Here is a 26411-nt window from a genome sequence, read left to right as displayed (position 1 = left end):
GCATATATTTTTCTGAGAAGAAATGCAGCATATTACAGTTCCAGCAAAGAATCTAGCCTTTGAGATATAAATGTTTTGCAATTTAAAAAATCCATCTATATCAGGAATATAATTAGACTTTTTTTCTCTGCAAGTGTTGAAAGCTGATTGAAAAAAAAAGCAAGATAAAAAGAGTTTTGGGAAAAAAAGAGTTTGTATCAGTTTTTTATTGTGTTACCCAGACTGACCTCCAAGATTCAAAATCATATCATTGCAACTGATAAAGATCTTTACCTACTCCTGCACTGTGACTTCAGATTGAACCCTATGAAACATGATTCCATCCATAAATTCATATTATGGTTTTTTTATACAAAAAATATTTAGCAATCTTCATCTCTGTTTTTGCTGTTTGTTATTCAAAACAGAATTCTAAGACGGTTCATAAAAGTGTTGTATGAAGCACAAGTAGTGTCATGGTGTATAGGCTCAGTTACCTGTCATAAAATAATGCCATTTTGTGTAATAAATTTGGTGTTTTACCATTAGATATTCATGGAAAAAAGTTTACCAAAGTTCATTTTTTACTCCAAATCCACACCAGAAATAAAATCCTTAAAATATGTTAATATATTGTCCCCATCTGCAAGAGTAATACATTTGATTTGTGTCTTAAACAAGATGAATCAGATTGAGAAGAGTTCCAGACAAAACTAATTAGTATTAACACAACACTAGACAGCATACATAATAATGCTCTAATTTTATCTTAAGTAATAAACTGATAAACATTGTAAAAAAAGCAAAATTTTAACAAAATTATTATTAGTGCTGTCATAAAAGAATGTCTAGTTTTTACTATAGAAACCATAAAAGCATTGTTCCAAAAAAATTATGCATTTGTTTCTATTTAGGGTTTACAAGGACTGGATGGACTCCCTGGTCAAAAAGGAGATAAGGTAAAATTTTACATAACATATTCGTTTGTTTTTTGCATGTTTTTCCCTGTTTTCCAATTGCTGCAAATGTCTAGTAATTGTACTCAGCTTATTTGTTCAAGTGATGTCTGTTTCTGGCAACACTTTACTCCACGGGTGGTTCTATTCAAGTCTATAAAGTCACTTTGTAAATCACTGTAGAATTAATACACCATGCAAACACAGCTGTTTTTATCTTTATAGTGTTTTTATAGACTGGGTCCTTATTGTGATTTTTCATATAGCATACTAATTTAATTTTTTAACAGTTTATCATATTTTGAGTCCTTGTATGTCCCCACTTTCACAAGAAAGTCTCAAGATTGTCATTAAAACACTGTAAGGTTCTATAACATGAATTGTTCATGATTCAGGCTTCTAGTTCATTAAGAACCTGCATATAATTAACCCTTTGGGAAGCTCTATGCATATTAAATAAGGTAAATGCAAATCTCAATGCCAACATGTTCACCTTGCCTCTTAGGAACTGGCCCATCTCTCCCTTGTTTACCAACCATCAACATTCTATACAATGTTAGCATCATATTTGAAGTGTCCCTATCATTTCAAATAGTTTCTAAGATGCAAGCAGAATCAATCATTTGTAGCATTTCCTGATATATAATAAGATTGTGTCGCACTATTTCTTGACAACTTCAGCACTCTTAAGTTCTCATAATCACAATTAGGATTAGTAAAGTTTTCAGTTTGCTTATTAGGCCGGGATCACACATGCAAAAAATACTGCCGAGTCTCGCATGTTAATACCCGGCATTGCCGCCGTCACTCAGGAGCGGAGCATGCAGCTGCATTTATTGCTATGCAGCCACACGCTCCGCTCCTGAGTGACGGCGGCAATGCCGGGTATTAACATGCAAGACTTGGCAGTATTTGTTGCATGTGTGATCCCGGCCTTACCAAAAATCAGATGACCTGAATAGAAGCAACATTCAGATCAATTTCTAGTGGTCACAACAGACCGACTTTTTACAAGCGTGCATGTTGGAATATTTTAGAGAGAGGATCCAGCGCATCAAATAAAATGGCTTTCTTTACGTGCAATTAAAGCCATAGCAGTAAAGGAAGGGATGTCCAAGACGTTTATAGAAGTCCCGTTGATGCATTTCGAGGCATACATCTCCTACTCCTAAAAGTATAAGAGTAAGAGTCATATGCCTTGAAACACGTCAATGATTATGCACTAATGGGATTTCTATAAAGGTTTTGGACATGCCATTCTTTACCGCTATATTGTGAATTGTGAGAAACTAAAACCAAAATATTTTTTTCAATGTGCTGGATCTCGCTTGTTTTTTTTTTGGATCTCTTTGTCTACGGTGGATTAAGATCCTATGCACTCGTCAAAATATTTTATTCCTGCTACACTGTAAGACTATGTTTAAAAATAAAACATATATCATTCTGAATATTAAATGCATGACGGTAAAGCACCATTGGAGATACTTTACATAACTGTTGTACTAGTCCTGAGCTGCACTCATATTTATGCTGGTTACTTTTAGAAATAGTCAAAAATCTTGTCAATAGCATAAACTATTGTAAAAGCTTAACTTAGCAGCTATAAGTGACTGGGAGAGTTATTTGCCACAACCCATTACTGTACAATAACTACAGCATGTAAAGAAACCACTTCTCGGAATGCAAATTCATAGAACTGTGTAAAGAAAACACTTCTCAGAAAGCAAATTACTGGAGAAAATTACTAGAATGAGATAATTTGCATGCATCTCGGGGTTTGTAGGAGGAGTTCAGTATAATACTGTAATTTTTCCCTGACTAAAATTAAACCTGGGTGTATGCACTGTGCTCAGTCAGCCTTATAGGATTTCAGATGCAGAGTAGAGTAGTTTTATGCCGATCCACTATTGAATCTGGTGCTTCCACAATTCTGTCAGGCTTTCCAGGCGTAGTATGGCAGTCATTTTTACAGCATTGATTAATGCCCTAAGAGGAAACAAACATCCTTTGCTAAATAAAGGTATTTATGAATTTACTTTGCAGTATTTTTTTATTCCAAAGAACCTTTGCATTGTCAATGCTAAAGTCTCTTGTACACACGACAGCAGTTCCACACTGCAAGCAGATGCTGTAGGCACTATGGCCCTGAAACGTCAAAGCTTTTATGCTAAAAAGTGATAAAAGCTTTTTCAAATCGCAAAATTTTGGCATAGCTTAGAGTTGTGCCAACATTTGGTGTTTTCATGTTAGTATTTCCCAGCTATGCCGAAATGAGGGAAACTGAGGCAGGATGAGGACAGATAAGGGGCACGACGCCATGTCTTATTTATGATGATCTATGGTGTTCCTTTTACCAGAAATTTTACTCCAGTCCTTTTCAAATACATAAAAATTGTGTAAGTGAATTTGACACAACAAAATTGTCTGATTACTGTCATTCACCATTTTTGTGATTTTTTGAGCAAACAGTTGCATCTTTTTCAAAATGTTGAATGTCGCTGAATAGGGCAGACAGGTAGTTGTTTACTAATTAGCAATAACCTGCCTGTTATTTTTTTGTCTCATACTAAAAAAAAAAAAATAGTACTGAACAACTCCTTTAGGCATGTTTATAGAGGGGAGGTTGCCATGAACTGCTTTTTGGAAACATGAAGGTTTAGCTTCCATTTAGAAGCCTCTTTTATTACCTGGAAAAGTATATGTTGCAGAAAATGTGTAGGTTCTAGTTTATCCCACCTTTTATAATACAGGTCATATCGTAGTACTGGCCTAGAAATAACATCAGCAATGCACATAAATAATCACACAAATGTTCTTGCAGGGATACAAACAGTGCCCACTCTCTTAGAATCATAGAATCATAGAATGTTAGAGTTGGAAGGGACCTCCTGGGTCATCTGGTCCAACCCCCTGCTCAAAGCAAGATTCATTAATTCATCCCAGTAGGATGTCTGTCCAGCCTCTGTTTGAAGACTTCCATAGAAGGAGAACTCATCACCTCTCGTGGCAGCCTGTTCCAATCATTGACCGCCCTAACTGTCAAAAAGTTTTTCTAATATCTAATCTGTGTCTCCTCCCATTCAGTTTCATTCCATTGCTTCTAGTCTTTCCTTGTGCAAATAAAGAATAAAGATGATCCTTCTACAATGTGACAGCAATTGAGATATTTGTAGACAGCTATTAAGTCTCCTCTTAGTCTTCTTTTTTGCAAGCCAAACATTCCCAAATCCAGTAAACGTTCCTCATAGGACATGGTTTGCAGACCGGTCACCATTCTGGTCGCTTTTCTCTGAACTTGCTCCAGTCTGTTGATGTCTTTTTTTAAATGTGGTGCCCAAAACTGGACACAGTATTCCAGATGCGGTCTGGCAAAAGAGGAGTAGAGGGCAATAATGACTTCACGTGAACTAGCTGTATGCTTCTGTTAATACATCCCAGAATTGTATTTGCCTTTTTTGCTGCTGCATCACACTGTTGACTCATGTTCAGTTTATGATCTATTAGTATACCGAAGTGTTTTTCACATGTGCACAGAAGGTTGCACAGAGATAAGTATTTATATATACAGTCATGGCTGAAAGTGTTGACACTCTTGAAATTGTTCCAGAAAATGAAGTATTTCTTCCAGCAAATTATTGCATTTACACGTTTTGTTTTACACATGTTTATTACTTTTGTGTGTATTGAAACAGCACAAAAAAACAGAGAATAAAAGGCAAGATGGACATAATCAGGGCTGTATTTGCCACTAGGCACTTGAAGGCACATGCCCTGGGTGCCAGGATGTGGGGGGCGGTACCTGAGCAAGTTTTTTTTTTGTTTTCCACCTGTGTCACCAGGGACTGTCATGTAGCGTCTGTGGGTGCAGAGCGGCAGGAGGCCGGAGACTGGCAGGGAAGAGGCAAGACAGTGGACGGGACTGGAGTGGGGTGGGGAGGAGGGAAGAAACTGCAGCCTGAAGAGTAGGAAGATGAGAAGGAGCATTAATGGCATGAGAGAAGCAGGATGCACAGAGGCAGAGCTAAGCACCTTGGGGCTGTGAGCAGCCAGAAGATGCTGTGCTCTGAGCAGCCCAGTCAGCTTGCAGTGCTGGGATCACCAGTGTCCAGAATTGTGCCTCCTCCCTGGACCGGCTGAGCCTTGCTTCTTCCTGATACCTACTACAGCTTCAGGATACCATGCCCAGAGGTGAGGTGAGGTGAGGTGTGTGTGTGTGCAGAGAGGTGAATGGTGCTGTGTGTGTCTGTGTGTGTGTAGGAGAGGGCAATGATGGGGTGATGGGGCAGAAGGTAATGATTTGGTTGACAGAGAGGGCAATGATGGGGGTGATGGTGCAGAAGGCAATGATTGGATTGACAGAGGGCAATGATGGGGTGATGGGGCAGAAGGCAATGATTGGGTTGACGGAGAGGGCAATGATAGGGGTTGTGGGGAAGAGGAAATGATGGAGGTGGTGAATGGGCAATAATGGGGGTGGTGGGGAGGAGGCAATGATGGAGGCAGTGTAATGGGTAATGATGGGGTGGTGGGGAGGAGAAAATGATGGACGTCGTGGAATGGGTAATGATGCGGTGGTGGGGGGGAAGAAATGATGGAGGTCGTTGAATGGGTAATGATGGGGTGGTGGGGAGGAGAAAATGATGGAGGTTGTGAAATGGGTAATTATAATCGCCTTAAAAGACACATTTCCTGCACAGGGGCCCCAAGCTGTCTTTGTCTGCCCCTGCCTCTGGCGATTTCCTGGGGGTGATGATAGAGCACACATATCCTTCCTACAGCTGCCGGAGCCCAGTGTGGGAGGAGATGTGGGTACTGGGGACATGGAATGCCAGCATTGCAGGGTGGCCAGGACTGGAGGAAATTAGCATCTGCTATGTGACTGCTGCACGGATCAAGGCAGGGTGTGGGCAGCAGGAACTGGCAGCTATACCTGGTCCTGTGGTGGAAACTGGCAGCCAGGCTGGGGGCATCGTGGGCATGGGGCGGGCTAAGAGTCCAGTTGTGGCATATGAGCACTGGCAGATGTGCCACATCCCATCTGTCCCAGATGGTAGGGTACACTGGCAGTGGCAGGCACTGTGTACTAGGTAGTGTTTGCAATGTACTGGTTCAATACAGAGATATACTGACTTGTACCTTGGTTACACTGGACTGCTAGTGTTAATTGGTTCTTATGGACTGGTACTGTATGCCAGGCAGTATACAAAGGTTATAGTGGACTGGTACTGTATGACAGGCAGTATCCAATGGTTCTTATGGACTGGTACAGTATGCCAGGCAGGATCCAATGGTTATAGTGGACTGGTACAGTATGCCAGGCAGTATAAAGTCGTTATAGTGGACTGGTACAGTACGCCAGGCAGTTTCCAGTTGTTAGGGAGGACTGGTACAGTATGCCAGGCAATATTCAATAGTATTTTTTTCTCTGGACTGGTATCCTTACACTGGTTCTCTCCTGGACACCCGTTTTTGTATGGGTCACTTGTCAAGGGAGCAAAACATGCAGATCTCTCATGGAAAATGTGTGGTTTGTAATAAGATTTCTTAAACGGTCCAAAATGCAAATTCTCAAATGTGTTGTCAGTGTAGTGCACTAATTTGAATCACTGCTAATTTTTAGGAAAAAAAGGGCTACAAGGCTTGCGGCAAAACCGCAAGTGCTGCACATGTCCAGAAGTCTCATAGGGAATGAATGAGGCTGAACGCAGTGTTGCCTTAAGTGATCCGTTATACGGCGGATGCAGAAAAACTGCTGGATCTGCCGCAAATGGCAAACATCGCTGATGTGAAAGTAGCCTAAGTCACAGCTGACAGTGTCTGCATTAGTCATACTCACCAATGTGGGAGGCAGCATTAAAAGTGCCTAGGGCAGCATCAACTTTAAATACGGCAATGGACATAATTTCACACAAAGTGAGACAGACAAAATCGTTGGCACCCTTCCAAAATTGTGAGTAAACAACTTTATTTCAAACATGTGATGCTCTTTCAAACTCATCCATGGTAGCTAGCAGGTGTATGCAATATGAAAATCACACCTAAAACCACTAAAAGTTGGGAGAAGTTGACTCAATCTTTGTATTGTATGTCTGTGTGTGCCACACTGAGCATGGAGAACAAAAAGAGAAGGGAACTGTCAGAGGACTTGAGAACCAAAATTGGTGAAAAATATCAAGATGTATAATACAAAATAATATTGTGGTATTAAGTTAGTCAAGAAAATCAATGTAAATACAAAAGTGTTCTCGGAGTGATACTTTTATTAGCTAACCAGAAAAAATATATATTTGCAAGCTTTCAAAGTTCAGGCAGGTTTTGTAAACCAGCCTGAAGAAGGAGTGCCTGTGCTCTCAAAGCTTGCAAATATATTTGTTCTGGTTAGCCAATAAAGATATCACTCTGAGTATACTTTTGTCATTTTTGGGCATAAAAGTATTTACATTGAAAATTATCAACAATCTCAAGGTTACAAGTTCATCTCCTGAGATCTTGATGTTCCTTTTCTTTTGTACATATGTACAACATAATCAAGAAGGGAACAACCCATAGCCCTGTAGATAATCTCCCTTGGCAGGAAAAAAAAATTGATGAAAGATTGCAACTCAGGATAGTCTGTATGGTGGATAGACAGCCCCAATCAAGTTACATAGAAATTCAAGCTTTCCTGCAGCCTCGAGATGCATCAATGTCAACGAGAACTATCCGTTGACATTTGAGTTAAATGACATGCTATAACAGGAGACCCAGGGGGACCCCACTTCTGACATAAATAAGCTTGACTGAAGCTTGCCAATACAGTTGTGGCCAAAAGTATTGACACCCCTGCAATTCTGTCAGATAATACTCTTTTTCTTCCTGAAAATGATTGCAAACACAAATTCTTTGGTATTATTATCTTCACTTAATTTGTCTTAAATGAAAAACACAAAAAGAATTGTCCTAAAGCCAAATTGGATATAATTCCACACCAAACATAAAAAAGGGGTGGACAAAAGTATTGACACTGTTCGAAAAATCATGTGATGCTTCTCTAATTTGTGTAATTAACAGCACCTGTAACTTACCTGTGGCACCTAATAGATGTTGGCAATAACTAAATCACACTTGCAGCCAGTTGACATGGATTAAAGTTGACTCAACCTCTGTCCTGTGTCCTTGTGTGTACCACATTGAGCATGGAGAAAAGAAAGAAGACCAAAGAAGTGCCTGAGGACTTGAGAAACCAAGTTGTGAGGAAGCATGAGCAATCTCAAGGCTACAAGTCCATCTCCAAAGACCTGAATGTTCCTGTGTCTACTGTGCGCAGTGTCATCAAGAAGTTTAAAGCCCATGGCACTGTGGCTAACCTCCCTAGATGTGGACGGAAAAGAAAAATTGACAAGAGATTTCAACGCAAGATTGTGCGGATGTTGGATAAAGAACCTCGACTAACATCCAAACACGTTCAAGCTGCCCTACAGTCCGATGGTACAACAGTGTCAACCCGTACTATCTGTCGGCGTCTGAATGAAAAGGGACTGTATGGTAGGAGACCCAGGAAGACCCCACTTCTTACCCCGAGACATAAAAAAGCCAGGCTGGAGTTTGCCAAAACTTACCTGAAAAAGCCTAAAACGTTTTGGAAGAATGTTCTCTGGTTAGATGAGACAAAAGTAGAGCTTTTTAGGCAAAGGCATCAACATAGAGTTTACAGGAGGAAAAAAGAGGCATTCAAAGAAAAGAACACGGTCCCTACAGTCAAACATGGCGGAGGTTCCCTGATGTTTTGGGGTTGCTTTGCTGCTTCTGGCACTGGACTGCTTGACCGTGTGCATGGCATTATGAAGTCTGAAGACTACCAACAAATTTTGCAGCATAATGTAGGGCCCAGTGTGAGAAAGCTGGGTCTCCCTCAGAGGTCATGGGTCTTCCAGCAGGACAATGACCCAAAACACACTTCAAAAAGCACTATAAAATGGTTTGAGAGAAAGCACTGGAGACTTCTAAGGTGGCCAGCAATGAGTCCAGACCTGAATCCCATAGAACACCTGTGGAGAGATCTAAAAATAGCAGTTTGGAGAAGGCACCCTTCAAATATCAGGGACCTGGAGCAGTTTGCCAAAGAAGAATGGTCTAAAATTCCAGCAGAGCATTGTAAGAAACTCATTGATGGTTACCGGAAGTGGTTGGTCACAGTTATTTTGGCTAAAGGTTGTGCAACCAAGTATTAGGCTGAGGGTGCCAATACTTTTGTCTGGCCCATTTTTGGAGTTTTGTGTGAAATGATCAATGTTTTGCTTTTTGCTTCATTCTCTTTTGTGTTTTTTTTCATTTAAGACAAATTAAATGAAGGTAATAATACCAAAGAATTTGTGTTTGCAATCATTTTCAGGAAGAAACTGCGTATTATCTGACAGAATTGCAGGGGTGTCAATACTTTTGGCCACAACTGTATGTATGCAATTAAGCCAAAATCCTTCTGGGAAATCATCTTGTGGAGAAATGAGACCAAGATAGAGTTTTTTTTAGTTAAGCACATAATTCTACTGTTTACCAAAAATGAAATGTTGCCTACAAAGAAAAGAACACAGTACCTACAGTCAAATATGATGGTGGCTCAAATATGTTTTGGGGTTGTTTTGCTGCCTTTGATCCTGAGTGTCTTGACTCTGAAGATTACCAAAGGATTTTGGTTCGCAGTGTGATGCCCAGTGTCAGAAAGCGGGATTTGCATCCTAGGACATGGGTCTTTCAGCAGCAATGACCCAAAAAATACTTAAAGAAGCACCCAGAAATGGATGGAAACAAAGTGCTAAAGAATTCTGAAATGGCCATCAATGAGGTCAGATCTAGATCTCACTGAACGCATGTGGAGAGATCTTAACATTACTGTTTCACATTCTTCAAATATTAGAGAACTGGAGCAGTTTGCAAAAAAAGAGTGGTCTAAACTTCAGTTGAGAGTTACAAGAAGCTTGTTGATTGTTATAGGAAGCAATTGATTACAGTTATTTATTCCAAAGGATGTGTAACCAAATATTAAGTTGAGGGTACCAACAATTTTGTCCAACCCATTTTTGGGGTTTTGTGTGAAATTATGCCTAATTTGCTTTGTAGTCTCTGTTTTTTTACACCAAGAAAATAAACGTGTATGACAAAACGTGAACTGCAATAATTTTCTGGGAGAAATACTAGAAATACTTCATTTTCTGGAACAATTTTAAGAGTGCCAACACTTTTGGAAATGACTGTATTTATTGTAGTGCTACATCTGCTCCCAAATGTGTGCGTCATACATAGTAGTACCGAAACAAATAATCCAGCAATGGTGCCGAGTGCACTTATAGCACAACACACTTTTGTCCTCCATGTTCTTTCACTCCTTTCTACTCCTCTTACAAGGACTTTTAGGCTTTGTGCCCACGATCAGGAAGTAGCAGCGTTTTGGATGCAGTGTATTTTCGATGCTTCTAAAATCCTGCATTCTATTCAAGCAGATAAATATGCATGTGTTCACTGAACCATGTGGATTTAATGTATTCAATACACTCTATTGTGGAAATTTCGCTTGCAGATCTGAAAGACATTCCACATGTCAGCTTCCACTGGTAATCCACAGGTGCACATTTTTGTGGACCGCTGCGTTTTTGCATAAGTACGCAGTGTCAGAACCGGAGCAAATCCTGAAAGTGGGAATGTACCCTTATGCATTCATTATCCACTTCAAAGTAACTCTCCCTATGCCAATCTTTGCAGGAGAATTATACTGGAGAAGACAAAACAGACAAAAAGGATTTGGGACAGAACTAGGAATCCACTTTAATTTTCTAATTCCTGATCACCTGACATGGTCTGGGTAGTCAAAAGCCACATCATGCTTACAAGATGTATCAACTTTGGACTAAACCAGCAATGTGTATCGGAGTGATTTATTTACGTGTATCATGTTATGTATTAAAGGCAAGGATTTTTTTATTTGCATGCAACATAAGTAATGAATTGCCTACCATGATCAAAATGTGTTTGCCCTGAGGATAAATAGTTCTGCTTTACTGTTATATCATGAGAATAACATAAATATCATGGGAAATAGGTCGAGTGCGTTTAAACCTTGTACTTCAAATTTATTTATTTATTTTTTTGCAAAAACATGATTTTCCGTAACAAAGCAGATGAAACTTGACAAATAATTTTGTATTTTTACGATGAGATTCGTCTGGTTTCCATCCCATAGCATTTGATTCAGGAGTCTCATTTGCATTTTAAAATAACTACAGTAAGCTACTTTTGATAAATTGTTTCCCAAACATGTTGTCATTTGTACTGCTCAAAACCGAGGTGTACGGATGTGTCAGCAGAATAATGTACTTTACATGAAAAAATAAAGTGGTTGTCGAAGACCACAAATTACTTTTGCTGCTTTGATTCGTCACGTGCTGTTCACACAAAACCCTTCACACTGTGTTTTAACTTGAATCACCAGCCTTATGTATAATTTATCACTGGTGCTATGTGTCCGTGAGTAACGTGTGGATTTAAAGCAATACAAGATAAGTAAATACAATGGAGAATTCTGCCGGGAAGAATAATGATCTTATCAGCCTCGTCCTTATTACATTTACTGCTGTTTCATAACAAATGCATATTTATGATGAATTCTAATTTGTCCAATGCAGGAACTTGATTAGTGTTTAATGTGTCGTTTATTCTTGTTTTGTACAGTCAACCCATCCTCATTATAGAAATTACAGCTCTTATCATCTCTGCTCCAAATACATTAGTTTGATGCTTTTTATTCTAAGCTCGCAGTGACTTGGTAAATGTTTTTTTACAAGGATTATTCCAGTTGTTTTCTTATTGTTTTGATTTGTAGGGGGATCTCGGTCCAAGAGGATTGCCGGGCCTGCCAGGATCGGTAATTATATAACAGCGCAAATTAGGTTTCAAATTGTACAGCATGTGAAGAAGGTGCCATAAAATCCATAAGGTTTAGTGCCTAGCCAGCAGAGCAGGCAGGAACAAAGCTAATAAATACAGTCAAATGGCTTTCTGTAAAATCATTATTTTGAAACAAAATAGCCTAGTGTGGATGCTGTTCTGCATGGTTCATGATCATAAAACCATTGAAAATCCGTGTTGTCTCTTAAGAAGTCTACATAAGTAAATATACTATTGTCAGGATTTCCAATAAAAACCCTATCCCAGACATGCCTTCCTATTCAGTCCACTGCTGCTCACATAGTGTTAACTGGAGCTTTCATTATAAAGCTATATAGTTAAACAGTATCATTATTAATTACTCATAGAAAAGGACATGCTCAGTACAAAATATTATGATGTAATTTTGAATTTACATTTGTTTGAAAACAAATTCTCTACTGCATAATATACTTTAAAGGGGTTGTCCAGGATTACATTGAGCGTCAGTAGTGCATGTGCCCTTGCACTTCAATCATTTTCTATTAAACTGACAGATACAGTTTAATCATATGTCTACTTGACTATTTCTGACAGTCCCATAAGCATTATATGGAACTTCAGCGCACATGATTTATTTCTCTTTCGTTCAAACTGGGGACAGAAGTCATAGAATCATAGAATCATAGAATGTTAGAGTTGGAAGGGACCTCCGGGGTCATCATGTCCCACCCTCTTCTCAATGAAGGATTCACTAAGTCATCTCAGACAGATGTCTGTCCAGCCTCTGTTTGAAGACTTCCATTAAAAGAGCACTCACCACATCTCGTGGCAGCCTGTTCCACTCATTGATCACCTTCAATGTTTTTTCTAATATCTAATCTATATCTTCTCCCTTTCAGTTTCATCCCATTGCCTGTCATGTTTTCATGTGCAAATGAGAATAAGGATGATCCCTCTACACTATGACATCAATTCAGAGATTTTCAAAAAGCTACCTAAGTCTTCTTTTTTTGCAGGCTAAATATTCCCAGATCCTTTAACCATTCCTTGTAAGACATACTTTGCAGTCCGCTCACTATCCTTGTAGCTCTTCTCTGAACTTTCTCCAGTTTTTCAATATCTTTTTTAAATTTTGGTGCCCAGAACTGGACACAGTAATCCAGATGAGGCCTGACTAAGGAAGAGTAGAGGGGGATAATTTCTTCACATGATTTAGACTTTGCCTTTTTTGCTGCTTTTTCACACTGTTGAGTCATGTGCAGTCTGTGATCTATTAGTATATCCAAGTCTTTTTTTTACATGTGCTGTTGCTTAGTTCTATTTCTCCCATTCTCTAGATGTAATTTTTGCTTTTCTTGCCCAAATGTAGAATCTTGCAATTCTCCCTGTTAAATAGTCTCCAATGTCCAAAAAACATCTAATCCTGAAGTGATAATATCCTGCTGATAAAACACTGATTTTATTGAGAGCAATACACAGCCTAGTAAGTGACATGTCACTGGAATCAGGGTTTCTGCTCCTACATCACACTGCACTCGGATTACATAGCAAAAATCTTCTAAACAATACACCTACCCCATCAAAATGTATAGAGTTGAAGCGAGAAGTTTACATACACTATATAAAAAGACACATATGCATGCTTTCTCAATATCTGACATGAAATCAGAATAAACCTTTCCTTTTTTAAGTCAATTAGGATTACCATAATTATTAATATTTGCTAAATGCCAGAATAATGAGAGAGAAAATGTTTTAAGGCATTTTTATTACTTACTGCAAAAGAGTCAAAAGTTTACATACACTAAGAGTAGTATGCCAAAAACTAGGGTTTTTTACAACAATTGAGTTCATTAAAGACACACCTGTGGATGTATTTTAATGCACACCTTAAACACACTGCTTTTTGTGTAGCTTCATGGGAAAGTCTAAAGAAATCAGCTAAGATATCAGGAAAAGAAGCCTGGCTCATCCTTGGGTACAATTTCAAGAAACCTGAAGGTGCCTCGTTCATCTGTACAAACAATTACGTGCAAGTACAAACAAGATTGGAATATCCAGCCATCATGCCGCATAATATGAGAAGGGTTCTGTGTCCCAGAGATGAATGTGCTTTGATCTGACATGTGTTTATCAACCCAAGGAAAAGGCAAAAGACCTTGTAAAGATGATCGCAGAAGCTTTTAAGATTGTGTCAATATACACAGTGAAAATGTACTGTACTGTATCAACATGAGCTGAATGGCCAATCTGCCAGGAAGCAGCCATTATTACAAGACAAACATAAAAAAGTCAGATTAATGTTTGCAAATGCATACAGGAACACAGACCTTAATTTTTGGAGACATGTCCTGTGAACTGATGAAACTAAAATTGAACTTTTTGGGCATAATGATCAACGTTACATTTGGAGAAAAAAGTGTAAAGTTTGAAAGCCTAAGAACATAATCCCAACTGTGAAACACGGGGGTGGCAGCATCATCTTGTGGGGTTGTTTTGCTACAGAAAGGATTGTTGTACTTCACAAAATAGATGGCATCATGAGAAAAGAAGATTATGTGGCAATACTGAAGCAACATCTCAAGACATCAGCCAGGAAGTCAAAGCTTGGGCAGAAATGGGTCTTCCAAATGGATAATGATCAGAAGCATTCTGCCAAAATGGCTTAAGGATAACAAAGTCAATGTTTTGGAGTGGGCATCACAAAGCCCTGATCTCAATCCTTTTGAAAATTTATGGGCAAAACTGAAAAGGCAGATGCGAGCTAAGCAAACCTACAAACCTGGATCAGTTACACCACTATTTTCTGGAGGAATGGGCCAAATTCCAACCAACTATTGTGAGAAACTTGTGGAATTATTTCCCAAATGTTTGACCAAAGTCATTCAGTGTAAGGGCAATGGTACCAAATACTAATACAATGTATGTAAACTTTGCAGTAAGTAATAAAACTGGGTTAAAACATTCTCACTCGCTCTCTCTCATTATTCTAGCATTTAGCAAATATTAATAATTTTGGTAATCTTATTTGACCTAAAATGGGAGAGGTTTATTCTGATTTCATGCCAGATATTGAGAAAAAAGATGCATCTGTGTCTTTTATATAGTGTGTGTAAACTTCTGGTTTCAACTGTATATGGTTTTGTTGCTGAATCTGAAAGGTAATGTCCTCTATACCTTTAGGTTTGCAATCTTGACTGAAAAATTGAATTTTTAATTCATATGTAAATAAGTGTTCTGCACATGATTAAAGTACTTTCCACGCCTCTGTTTCCCTTATTCTTTCCCCACCCAGACTCCCCTTCTTTGTTTGACTGACATTTCACTACTGAGCAGGAAATGAGCAAGGGAAGTAGAAGCTTGGAATATTCTTTGATCATGCCTAGAGCACTTAAGCCTTATTTGCATGTAAATTAAAACAGCAATTTTTCAGTGAGGGGCAGCATATTTCATTTGTGCTGCTGAATGAGATCCGAAGTAAAATTGCATGAGACAAAAAGAAATTTCATACAATTCTATTATCAACGCATTTCAAAGTTATTTGAATTTTTCATCAGGATAGTATGACAGTCATCTTACTGTTTCCTCGTGTCTCCTGGGATGTTACTTTGGATCTCATTCAGCAGTAAAGAGGAACCACATATTCACGATACTGCTGCCCCTGTCAGTGTTTTTGTCTTTCTATTTACACCTTCCCTGTTTACTTACCCTATGACAGTTATACATTCTACTCTACTCTAGTGTGTTATATGCTTCTGTCTTTGTTGTGTTTTACCTGACCCATCTTGATCTGTTTTATCGGACCCTTGATTGGATACTTTTTGCTGACCCTGAATTATGTCCCTGCCTACTGATTTTTTTCCATTGTTTCATCCCTCTTTTACTGACCCAGCTTATTTACTATTCTTTGCCAACTCTCTCCAAGTGTTAGCTGCTGCTCTGTAAATGAAACTAATGATGGCTTATTGTAAGTCGGGAAGGTCAGGGTGACTCTGGAACATGCTAAGTAGACTAGCTATTGTCAAATTCGGCCATTGATGCTTCATGTAGAGTTGTGAAATTCCCACATACAGCTTCCCATATTAATAACACACATTGCCCTATAGCTCTTTGGTTTAGGGCATATACAAAATGCCGTAATTTATAAATGTCTCTGTCAGTAACATGTAGGCCTACATGTAGTAATCAGTTAATGTTATACAACTTTTTGGCCTGCAATTTTGTACAGATTTAATAATACTAAAGCCAGAAAATGACACACATTCTGGCTTAAATCTTTGTCATAGCAGATGTAGATTTTCTTTTCTAAGTCAACAACCTTTTTAGTTAAAAAATGAAGAAGAAAAGTTTGTTTTTTTCAGTTAAAACTTGGAGTAAATCTCTGATTAAAGGAAAGTTTGAGAATTCAGGATGTTGTAACTGAGGACTAAAGATAGTTAAATAAAAATTTGGCCATATTGGCTGTAAGAGCAGAATGCCAGCCTAGTGCTTAGAATCACAGTGGGACCTCCAAGTTGGCAGTAACGATATGTTAAGCTTATCTGTATTTCATGCAATTTCCATCTGGCATCAAATCTCAGACAAAACCCATTATTGAGATCTCTTCTGTTTAAAATGGTGTTATCAGGTCTTCTATCCAATTCCGTGGTCAAGCTTATTTAGAGGCAAAATGTAAATTGGTCCCTGTAGTGATATCATTGCATAATAATTACTAAATTACATGAGGCTTAGCAGATCTGAATTTCTGTGATTTTCTATCAAAGGTGTAAAACTTTTTATTTTCCCTACTCAAAGTGCATATTGAGGTTTTGTTAGATTTTGATTTATAGTACAACCTGCCAAATTATTTTCATTAGTTTTGAAAAGCATATTTAATGAATGACACGTCCTTATGGCATTGTTATTAATGTGGCCAGTGTTTATTGTGAGTCAGTTAAGATTTAAATCTAAAATATGTGCTGTCAGATAATGTGGATACAAAAAACCTTAGGCAAAAACAGAGCTATTTTGGTTAAATCTTGAAATAAGATGATTTTTTTTGCTATTGACTACAGGCCATCAAAATCATAGTGAGCAAAAGACAACAATGTCAATTGCTAATTATCAATTCATAACAATTTTTTGATGAATTGAAAATTCTAGAAAAATCTTGTCGGAAATTGTGGCACCAATTTTAATTCAAGCTCCTTTAGTTACTATTTGTAAGCTGCTATCATAAAATAGTATAGTATAAAAATAAACTGTGCTCTTCCAAATTTCTCTATTAAAAACAATATAATTAGACAAAGAAAAATAGAGAACCCCACATTTTGCTGAGGCTTTAAAGAAGTATTTCTCAAAATGCATGATTAGTAGAGATGATCGAACATTTTGAAATTCGAAATAACCAGGTTCTGGAAATTTTTCCCAAAACTTTTCATTTGTAGCAAATCTAAAGTAGTCCAGTTACCTTGGAAAAGTGTATATAACAATTTTCCATCTCAATACTGTATCCAATATATTTTATTGTTAGTATAGCCTTATGGGAAGAAGAGAGCTAGAGTGAAAGAGGGATTCCAGACTTTTGTACTGTAAGGATGAGATCGTTACATAATTTTAAGGCTTTAAGCAATTACACTGACACTGCTGCTGCCCCTACCATATCTCTGTCTTCCAATAGATGCAAATAAATGTTGTAGCATTTCACCCGCTACGGGTCTAGGGGACACTCGCTTAGGTGCGGCGGATGACACTCAGGAGACACATTTCCTTAAAAGTTCACAGGGTTTATTGCTCCATAAACCACATTGCAACAGGAACAACAGGTAAACAGTCTTACGTCAGACAGGTGATTCCCCAATGTCCATAGTAGAGCTCCGCTCTCTCACGTCTGTGGGCTCACAGACCGTGCTATGTCCAGCACCTAGGCTCTCCATCCTAAAGATGGCCTCTGTGTGTTGTTCAGGACGTCTGTCCCCACGTGGAACCGTCCAACACACAGGCCACTCTGCAGTGTCCAGCCGGGACACATGGAAGTGTGTCCACCCTGACACACACCCACACACTCACTCCATGTGCTACACACACCTCTTTACATAGGTGTAACCACACCCAGGTACCTGTCACATGGCTAGTCAGGTGAGCGTGACATCACCACAGGTCCTTACACACAAAACCATCTTACGTGTTCAGACACGCCTCTTTGGGAGGGTTTGTAGGTGACTGAACCCACCCATCTCTCCAATCACCTGGAAGCCTTCCCAATGTAAACAATTCCCTCAGCAGTAGATCTGCTTGAGCAAAACATACCCAGGCTTCCATCACAGGGCCACCCACCTCTGTGAAACATACCGTCCATCAATCACATGACCAATCGCTATGCCACATATTCCCCCCCTCTGCCTAAAGCCGTGGGGCTTGGCACTTTCTATTACCCGACCAGAGATCCTTCTCTGTCGTCCCTGACAGTCAAACCGTCTGTCAAAGTCAGGGCCTGTTACTGAACCCTTTCGTCGGCATTCGTCAAGCATTTCCGTCACACCCTTTGATAAAGACGACCCCTTGTCATCTCGTGTCAGTCGGATTTGGGCAACATGGTCAATCTGGCATCGCAATCCCCTTGCACCCATACAACCTGTCTGGACTGACTCTTTGTCAACACGTCCGCTACCGGGTCTCCCACGTAAGTCACTCAGGGTAGCTACCCTCTTAGCTGTGACATCAGTTGTGGACAGCATCACTAACTGATTAGTTTCTGGGGACCAATTCACCTTACATGCCCCCACAGCCTTCTTGAACTCTTCATGCATAGACTCCCTGGCACAGGCCTCTCTGAGGTCTTCAGGTACATCTATCATACATTTGAACAAGGAACTCTCCTTCTCTTCAGCTGTCATTAGACACCCATCTTGTTCAGCTTTCAGAGCCAACTTCCTCTGAACATCACCAGCTTCCAGACGTTTGGCCAGGATAGACACCTGCCACTCCACCTTCTCCGAGGCTGCTTTATACATTGACTGGCTTTCTTTCAGGTGACCTCTGAGCTCCACCACCTCTTTCTCTAAGGCACTCACACGAGACTCAACGGCCTGTCTCCGAAGCTCCTCTTGCTTCAAACGGGTATCCACAGCCTCTTGGACCATGCTTAGATCGCTCCCTCTATCCTCTGGATTGGCTGAGCTTTCATCACGCGAGGTGGTACCTACTTCAGGCCCCACTCCTTTGGTGGCCCCCTCCAGCTCTTCACAAGGTGCAACTGGTACCACTTCTTTGCATCCTTTACGTCTCCGGCGATGGGAGGACTTTTCCTTCTGGTGGGGCTCTTCTTTACTGTTCTCCCTTACTTCCTCAGAGTCACAGTCACCAGCACAGTCTGTGTCATACCCCACAGTATGGTGAACCCCCAAGTCACACTCTTTCCGGGTGTCAGCTCCACATGTTTTATCTACCACATCACTAACAGTCATATTGTGGCACACATCAGGTGACGTCATGTCCGTAAGTTGAGACCCTCCACCATTTTCCTTGGTCACGCCTGACTTAGGACTGTCAACTATAGGGGGTGCATTCTCTGCATTAACCTTCACACACAATAATTCATTTGCCCGGGACAACAGTCCGACTGAATCACGCTTTTGGGATGCTCCGCCCCTTTTTTTGGAAACCACCATTCGGCGGAACTCCACCCCTTTTTGGGCAACAAATACCTTTTGGGTTACCGCCCCCCTTTTGGGACTCCGCCCCTTTTTTTTGGAAACCACCATTCGGCGGAACTCCACCCCTTTTTGGGCAACTACTACCTTTTGGGTTACCGCCCACTTTTATGGACACCACCCCTTTTAGGGACACCCCTCGTGGACTCCCCCACGGCACTCACAAGCCCCAACAGCTCCACAGTATATATCTCTTTAGGTCGGCACTGACCCTTTAAGAGTCTGCACGACCTAGTCCAGCAATGCCTTTTTTTTTTTTTCTTTTTCTCTTTGCTGCTACCACGCTGCACGGCTCAACCGCAGACTTCATGGACCTGCCGATCCACAGTAAGCCGCTTGTCACCTTCATGGACCCGCCGATCCACAGCAAACTTTGTAACCCCGCCGAGTTACCGCCAGACGCCTTCAGTCTTCATGGCCCCGCCGAGCCACAGCAAGTTGATCAAAGACGAACAAAAAAAGAAATACATGGACTCGCCGTTCCACAGCAAGCACCTGCACACGTGCTTTATAGAAAAACACAGTCTCTCACTGACCCCGGTAAGAACAACACAGACTCCGGTCTGTTACACACCTGGCTTTACAGCCCAAACACAATTTCTCACTGACCCCGGTCAGTATAATAAATGGTTTTCAGACCGTTACACACCCGGCTTTACAGCCCAAACACAATTTCTCACTGACCCCGGTCAGTATAAGACGCGGTTTTCAGACCGTTACCCGTTGGCAACTTTTACGGGTTACTGGACACCCCTCGGCGTCAGAGGTGCCCAGACGCAATGTCTCTCTTTTCCTTCCAATCTGACCCCAGTCAGTACACCACGGATCTCCATCCGTCACCTGTCTTTGCCACACAGGTTCTCGGATCCCTCTTTTCCTCAAAGGTATCCCATAAACAGCAGTTCTCACTGACCCCGGTCAGTATTTACTCACGGTTGTCAAGACCGTCCATTCTTCTGGCTCAGACCAGCCAGCGCTGCAACCTGTGTTCCTTGGATCGTTACCCGCATTCGAAACACCAATTGTAGCGTTTCACCGGCTACGGGTCTAAGGGACACTCGCTTAGGTGCGGCGGATGACACTCAGGAGACAAGTTTCCTTAAAAGTTCACAGGGTTTATTGCTCCATAAACCACATTGCAACAGGAACAACAGGTAAACAGTCTTACGTCAGACAGATGATTCCCCAATGTCCATAGTAGAGCTCCACTCTCTCACGTCTGTGGGCTCACAGACCATGCTATATCCAGCACGTAGGCTCTCCAGCCTAAAGATGGTCTCTGTGTGTTGTTCAGGACGTCTGTCCCCACATGGAACCGTCCAACACACAGGCCACTCTGCAGTGTCCAGCCGGGACACATGGAAGTGTGTCCACCCTGACACACACCCACACACTCACTCCATGTGCTACACACACCTCTTTACATAGGTGTAACCACCTGGTACCTGTCACATGACTAGTCAGGTGAGCGTGACATCACCACAGGTCCTTACACACAAAACCATCTTACGTGTTCAGACACGCCTCTTTGGGAGGGTTTGTAGGTGACTGAACCCACCCATCTCTCCAATCACCTGGAAGCCTTCCCAATGTAAACAAATCTCTCAGCAGTAGATCTGCTTGAGCAAAACATACCCAGGCTTCCATCACAGGGCCACCCACCTCTGCGATACATACCGTCCATCAATCACATGACCAGTCGCTATGCCACAATGTTCATCAACACTAATGCCTTTTTCTGTCTCTATGTGGAATGGGCTATGCACTTTGACCTTTATCCCTATGTAAAGTGCCCAGGCGAAGTGTCACTCTGGCACTCTTTAGAAAATATGTTTCCCTGTCCCGGTGTGCTTTGTGTAGGGTGCATCACACTTACTTTTGGCCTGCAGGCCTCCTTGACAGCAATCAATCAAGGGGACATAGGTTTTGTAAAAACAATCAAGCTTTACTAGACAATAGGCAGTCTTTCCAAACAGGAATATAGGTTAAGTCCCAACGGGTTGTCATCTTTAACACAGGTACCGGACACAACTTCAAGGCATAGGTAGAGTGTCTCTCTTGCTATTTTCACTAACACTAGGAAGTCTTGTCTACCACTAGCAGGGTACCTGGATTGCAACACCTCCAACATCATAGAGTCTGAGTCCATGTTTCCCTGTAATTTCACAGGTTGAGTGCACCAAAGGCCCTCGATGTCCATATAACATATATCACCTTCCCGACTGGTTTATTTCCTATGTTTGCCAGTTGCAGGCTGGCTTTCACATGGTTATCCTTATGACGATCACAGGGGTCTTCATCAGACCTCTGTCTGTCATAGCAACCCATTTGCACCCCAAGATCACATTGCAGATGCACCACTGTGCATTTAAATGCTGCTGTCTCAGACAGTGGATTTTAACAGCTTAACAGCCATGGGTGGAGCTATGTTATACTCACGACTGTTTAAGCAGATGATTTTGACATGTGTTCAGGATCATTATCTATTTGTGGAAACCATCCTCTTTTCAGCTTCAGCTTTTTTACAGATGGTGTTACGTTTGTATAAATAATTTGTTCAAATTTCGGTGAATCCATTCTTTCCTCTATCCAATGAAATGTTCTGTGTGCCATTGGCTGCAACATAACCTAAAAGTTTAATTCATACACCTCCATGCTTAATAGTTGGGGAAATGTTAATTTCCTGAAATTCTGTGTCCTTTTTTCTCCACACACACCTTTGATCAATATTGCCAAAGAGTATTAGTTTAACCTCATCGGTTCACCGGACTTAGTTCCAAAATTCATCAGGCTTTTTTAGATGTTCTTTTGCAAACATCAAACACTGAATTTTATTGTGGCACGCAGAAGAGGGTTTTCTTCTGATGACTCTTCCATGAAGGCTATATTTGTGCAGGTGTCTCTGAATATAAGAACAATGTGCCACAACTACAGAGTCTGCTAAATCTTTCTGAAGGTCTTTTGCTGTCAAATGGGGGTTCTGATTTTCCTCTCTAGCAATCCTGCAAGCAGCTCTCACTGAAATGTTGCTTCATCTTCCAGGCGTTATCTTGACTAAACTGTTCCTACTAGCTTCTATTTGTTAATTACATTTTGAACTGAGGAAAGGGCAACTTGAAAAAGCTTTGCTATATTCTTATAGGCATCTCCTGCTTTGTGGGCCTCCTCCATTTTAATTTTCGGAGTGCTGATCTGCTGCTTACAAGAACCCATGGCTGCTATTTTTTGGCACAAGGTTAGAGGAGGCTGGGTTTTTATAAAGCTGAGAAATTTGCATCACCTGGCCTTTCCTAACAATGATAGTATACAACCATAACCCTAACAGGATAATTAAGGTTTGAAACCATGGTAAAAGTTATCTGAGCATACAAATCTCCAAGGATGCACAAAGTTTTACGTCCACCTATCTTACTTATTGTAAGTTTTAAAATGTAAAAAATTACAATATTTTTATTTTTGCTTAAAAGACAGGGTAAATGTGTCATATTTAACATTAGGCCTTTTAGAGATCATTTCATATTCAACTTGCTTAACTATTCACCATAACAGTAATTTTGACTGTGAGTGCCCAAACCTTTACATGCCACTGTAATGAGTGTGGATCATCTAATTCCAAGTCAATCAGTACTCTTATACTAGTTATTGATATGGGCTAGCATAAAGTTAAAGGGACATAACCTTTTTTAACTAAATCCTTTTGTCACCATACAGCCTGAATGTTGTCAGAACATTTCCTGGTTACCTAGGGCATGTACTGCCGACAACAATTAACCTGATAGCTGAAAAATGAGAATTTTGCTTATTTATTAACTGATCACTCAGTAGTGTGATTACATTGTCCCATATAATCAGGAAACCCCTTTAGATGATCGAAAATGTTGCCCCTCTGTGTTTTTTTATTGCTATAATTATTACGTAATATCTTAAGATCTGAAGCAATAGGATTTTCTGTTATTTAATGCATTAATTTATTATTGTTTTTCTTTTTCTTTTTGAGAAGGAATTTATATGCAATAACTATTCACCACATTTCTCTTACAGAATGTGTCGGACACAAAAGGAGAAAAAGGTGACCCTGTGAGTAAGACTGAGACATATATTTTATGCTCCAAATTGTATCATTTATAGAATGGTTTCAGATTAAATATTTTTGGCATTGAAAGTGAATCAATTAATCTGTTTCAAACTTTAATGTGATTTTATGGATTATTGGATTTACTTTCAAGCATTTCAAAACAGCTGCAGTGATGTAGGACTTCCTAAAAGACTGAGAGATTGTTTGATTAGAAAATAATCAATGCCAAATGCGCAAACAAATTCTTCTATCTCAATCCAAGTCCCAATGGCTGGATGATGTCCTATTTTCTAAATCTGAGCAAATCTTAGGGGTAACCTTCTATTATAGCCCCACATAAAGTAGTGATTTTCTTGTTTATCTTTTCAAGCAGTCAACAAATAACTAGATTACTAGAAACATAATACATAGTGCATCTTATTTAAATAAAAAAATAAAAAATAAAGTTGTTTTTGTGTTATGTAAGTAAAGCTTAACCCCTTCTCAGCATGGGTTGGAACTGGCAGCAACCAGAGCTGGCTACAATCATTGCTGTTTAACCACAGCAGCGATTAGATTAATCAGTCTCTAATGGTGTCATTTAAGTCATTTATGTTCAGGCACTAGATAAAGTATTGCAGCATATAGTGCAATTAATCAATCATAAATTCAAGCTCCCTAAAAAAATATGCAAGTAGTCAACAATGTAAAAAATAAATTTAGACAGGTTTGGTAGGCTGAACATATTAATGACATATCCTTAGGATAGCATAACAGTTGCCGAGATGGTGCTCGTAAATCCAAATATATGAAAAATGCTATACTCCAAAGGTATGCAGTGAAATGTAGGAGTTATTTATTCATGGAATGTAAAACTATTCAGAATAATTATTAATGTTTCAGTCCTGAATCTTGACCTTCATCAGAATGGTGCGGAATGCTGTAGTAACAATGTGCGGTAATCTGTAAGCAGTGCTATAGTGGATGCGACTGTTGTCGCTAGCTGAGTGGCGCAGTGATGAGGGGAGTTAATTAGTCTTTTTCGAATTCAAGGTCAAAATGTTAATAATTGCTATATTTTTGGAAATCATGGATAAACAACTCCTTCACTTTACTGCATACCATTAAATGCAGATTTTTTTGTGAGATAAATATCTTTTTGATCTTAGGGTCAGACATACAGCAAAAAATAAAAAAAATATAGTTTTGGAATTGTTGTAGTTCCCTCGGAATCATATTTCCAGGTCATTTTGCCATACTTCAATTACCATAAAAATAGACCGCTAAGGCAGAATTGCATTTATTTCACCGTTTCACTCTACTTAATTAAATTAATTAAATGGTATCATTCTAAACTATATTCAAAATGAGATAGGTGATAAATGTATGATCAATGGACGTTTCATTGCTGAGCCCCCTTCGCATCATATTAGAGGTGCCAGGTGTCCCATCCACACACACCATTAAGTGTCTATTGGATGGAGACAGCCAAGTAGATTTCCTGTGAATAGGTGATACATGTTGTTTATGGTCCAGCATCTTAATCATGGTTCAATGATAATTAAATTCAAATATTTCTCACTGATGATATAAGAGTTATACAGATGTGTTCAGAATAGAACCTCGATTGTCATGCTGCAGAGCATTTATCATGGGGAGAACACAATCTTTGGAGAGTGTTAGCACTGTCAGCAAATTATGCTTTCAATTTACCAAATCATGTATTATCATACAGTTGCTTTAGGGTTACTTTTTACTTGGTGTAGAAACATTAGAAACACTAATCTAGACAACACGCTATTAGCTAAATGCATTGACTTCAGGCTAATACGTTTAAAACACTGATACATTTTCAGCTATAGAAAGATTTGTGTTGCTGATGTTTGTAATCCTCATAGGGGATTGTCTGGACTGGTTACCATTTTAACAAACACTCCAAAATAAAAGGTAAATATCCATCTATCTATATTTATTTAGATAGATAAATATCTAGAGATAGTGGTAAGAAAGCTGCTGTTCCAATGCTGTCACATGATAGTGTGAGTCTAACCTTATTTTTTATACACCATAATCAATTAGTGTGGTGCAAAAAAATTTTTAGAAGTGACCACAAAATATATTTAAAACTATAATAGTTTTTATTAATTTATACAAAACACCATTTAAAATGTTCAGGAACAAGAAATTACTGGAAAAAATGGAGGTTAGAAAAGGTTCACAGCTGATATGTAAATAGCAGATTACTTCAAATATGTTAATCAAAAATAACAGCAAGTAACAAGAAGGTATTACAGATAATAAAGTGCATAGGGCAAAAAAAATCATAAAAATAAGGTTAGACTGTAGAAAGAAGCGTTGCCCTTCTCTATGGGCTTCTTAATGGATTGAGGACTTTTTGTTTGTCTTGAGATGACAGTGTGAGCCAGCAGCTGTGACCGGCGGTAAAAAGGTTACCGCCAGTCACAGGTGTCAGTTGATGAGGGTACGACTGATAACAGCAAGACTAGGCGCCGCTGATGGGAGTATTCATCAGCCGACACCTGTGCTATAAATAAATAAATGACTTGAGGTCTCTTCTATTTTTGATAACCAGCACAGGAAAAATTGACAGTTGTAGGCTGCAACCCTCAGCTGTCAGCTTTATCATGGCTGGTTATTAAGATTGATGGGGTCCCAAGCCATTTTTTTAAATTATTTAAATAAATAGTTAAAAAACGGCGTGGGGTCCCACCATTTGTGACAACCAGCCAAGCAAAAGAAACAGCTGGGAGATGTTATTCTCAGAATTGTAAGGGATCATGGATATTGACGCCCCCAGCTTAAAAATTGCAG

At 39.7% G+C, this 26411-nt stretch overlaps 1 protein-coding gene across 2 annotated transcripts in view; it reads left to right on the top strand.

The window, feature by feature from the left end:
* COL19A1 (collagen type XIX alpha 1 chain) overlaps nt 1-26411 on the top strand; it is a 1614879-nt gene that overhangs the window by 1130182 nt on the left and 458286 nt on the right. For both annotated transcript variants that reach the window (XM_077289962.1, XM_077289964.1), the window contains exons 19-21: nt 894-938; nt 11788-11829; nt 23567-23602. In XM_077289962.1, the coding sequence (XP_077146077.1) occupies nt 894-938; nt 11788-11829; nt 23567-23602 (123 nt within the window). The remainder of the gene's footprint in view (nt 1-893; nt 939-11787; nt 11830-23566; nt 23603-26411) is intronic.

This window comes from Ranitomeya variabilis, chromosome 2, assembly GCF_051348905.1.
Source record: "Ranitomeya variabilis isolate aRanVar5 chromosome 2, aRanVar5.hap1, whole genome shotgun sequence".
Lineage (NCBI taxonomy): Eukaryota > Metazoa > Chordata > Amphibia > Anura > Dendrobatidae > Ranitomeya > Ranitomeya variabilis.
The sequence above is the reverse complement of the archived record's forward strand: the minus strand, read 5'-3'. Positions and strand labels throughout refer to the sequence as shown.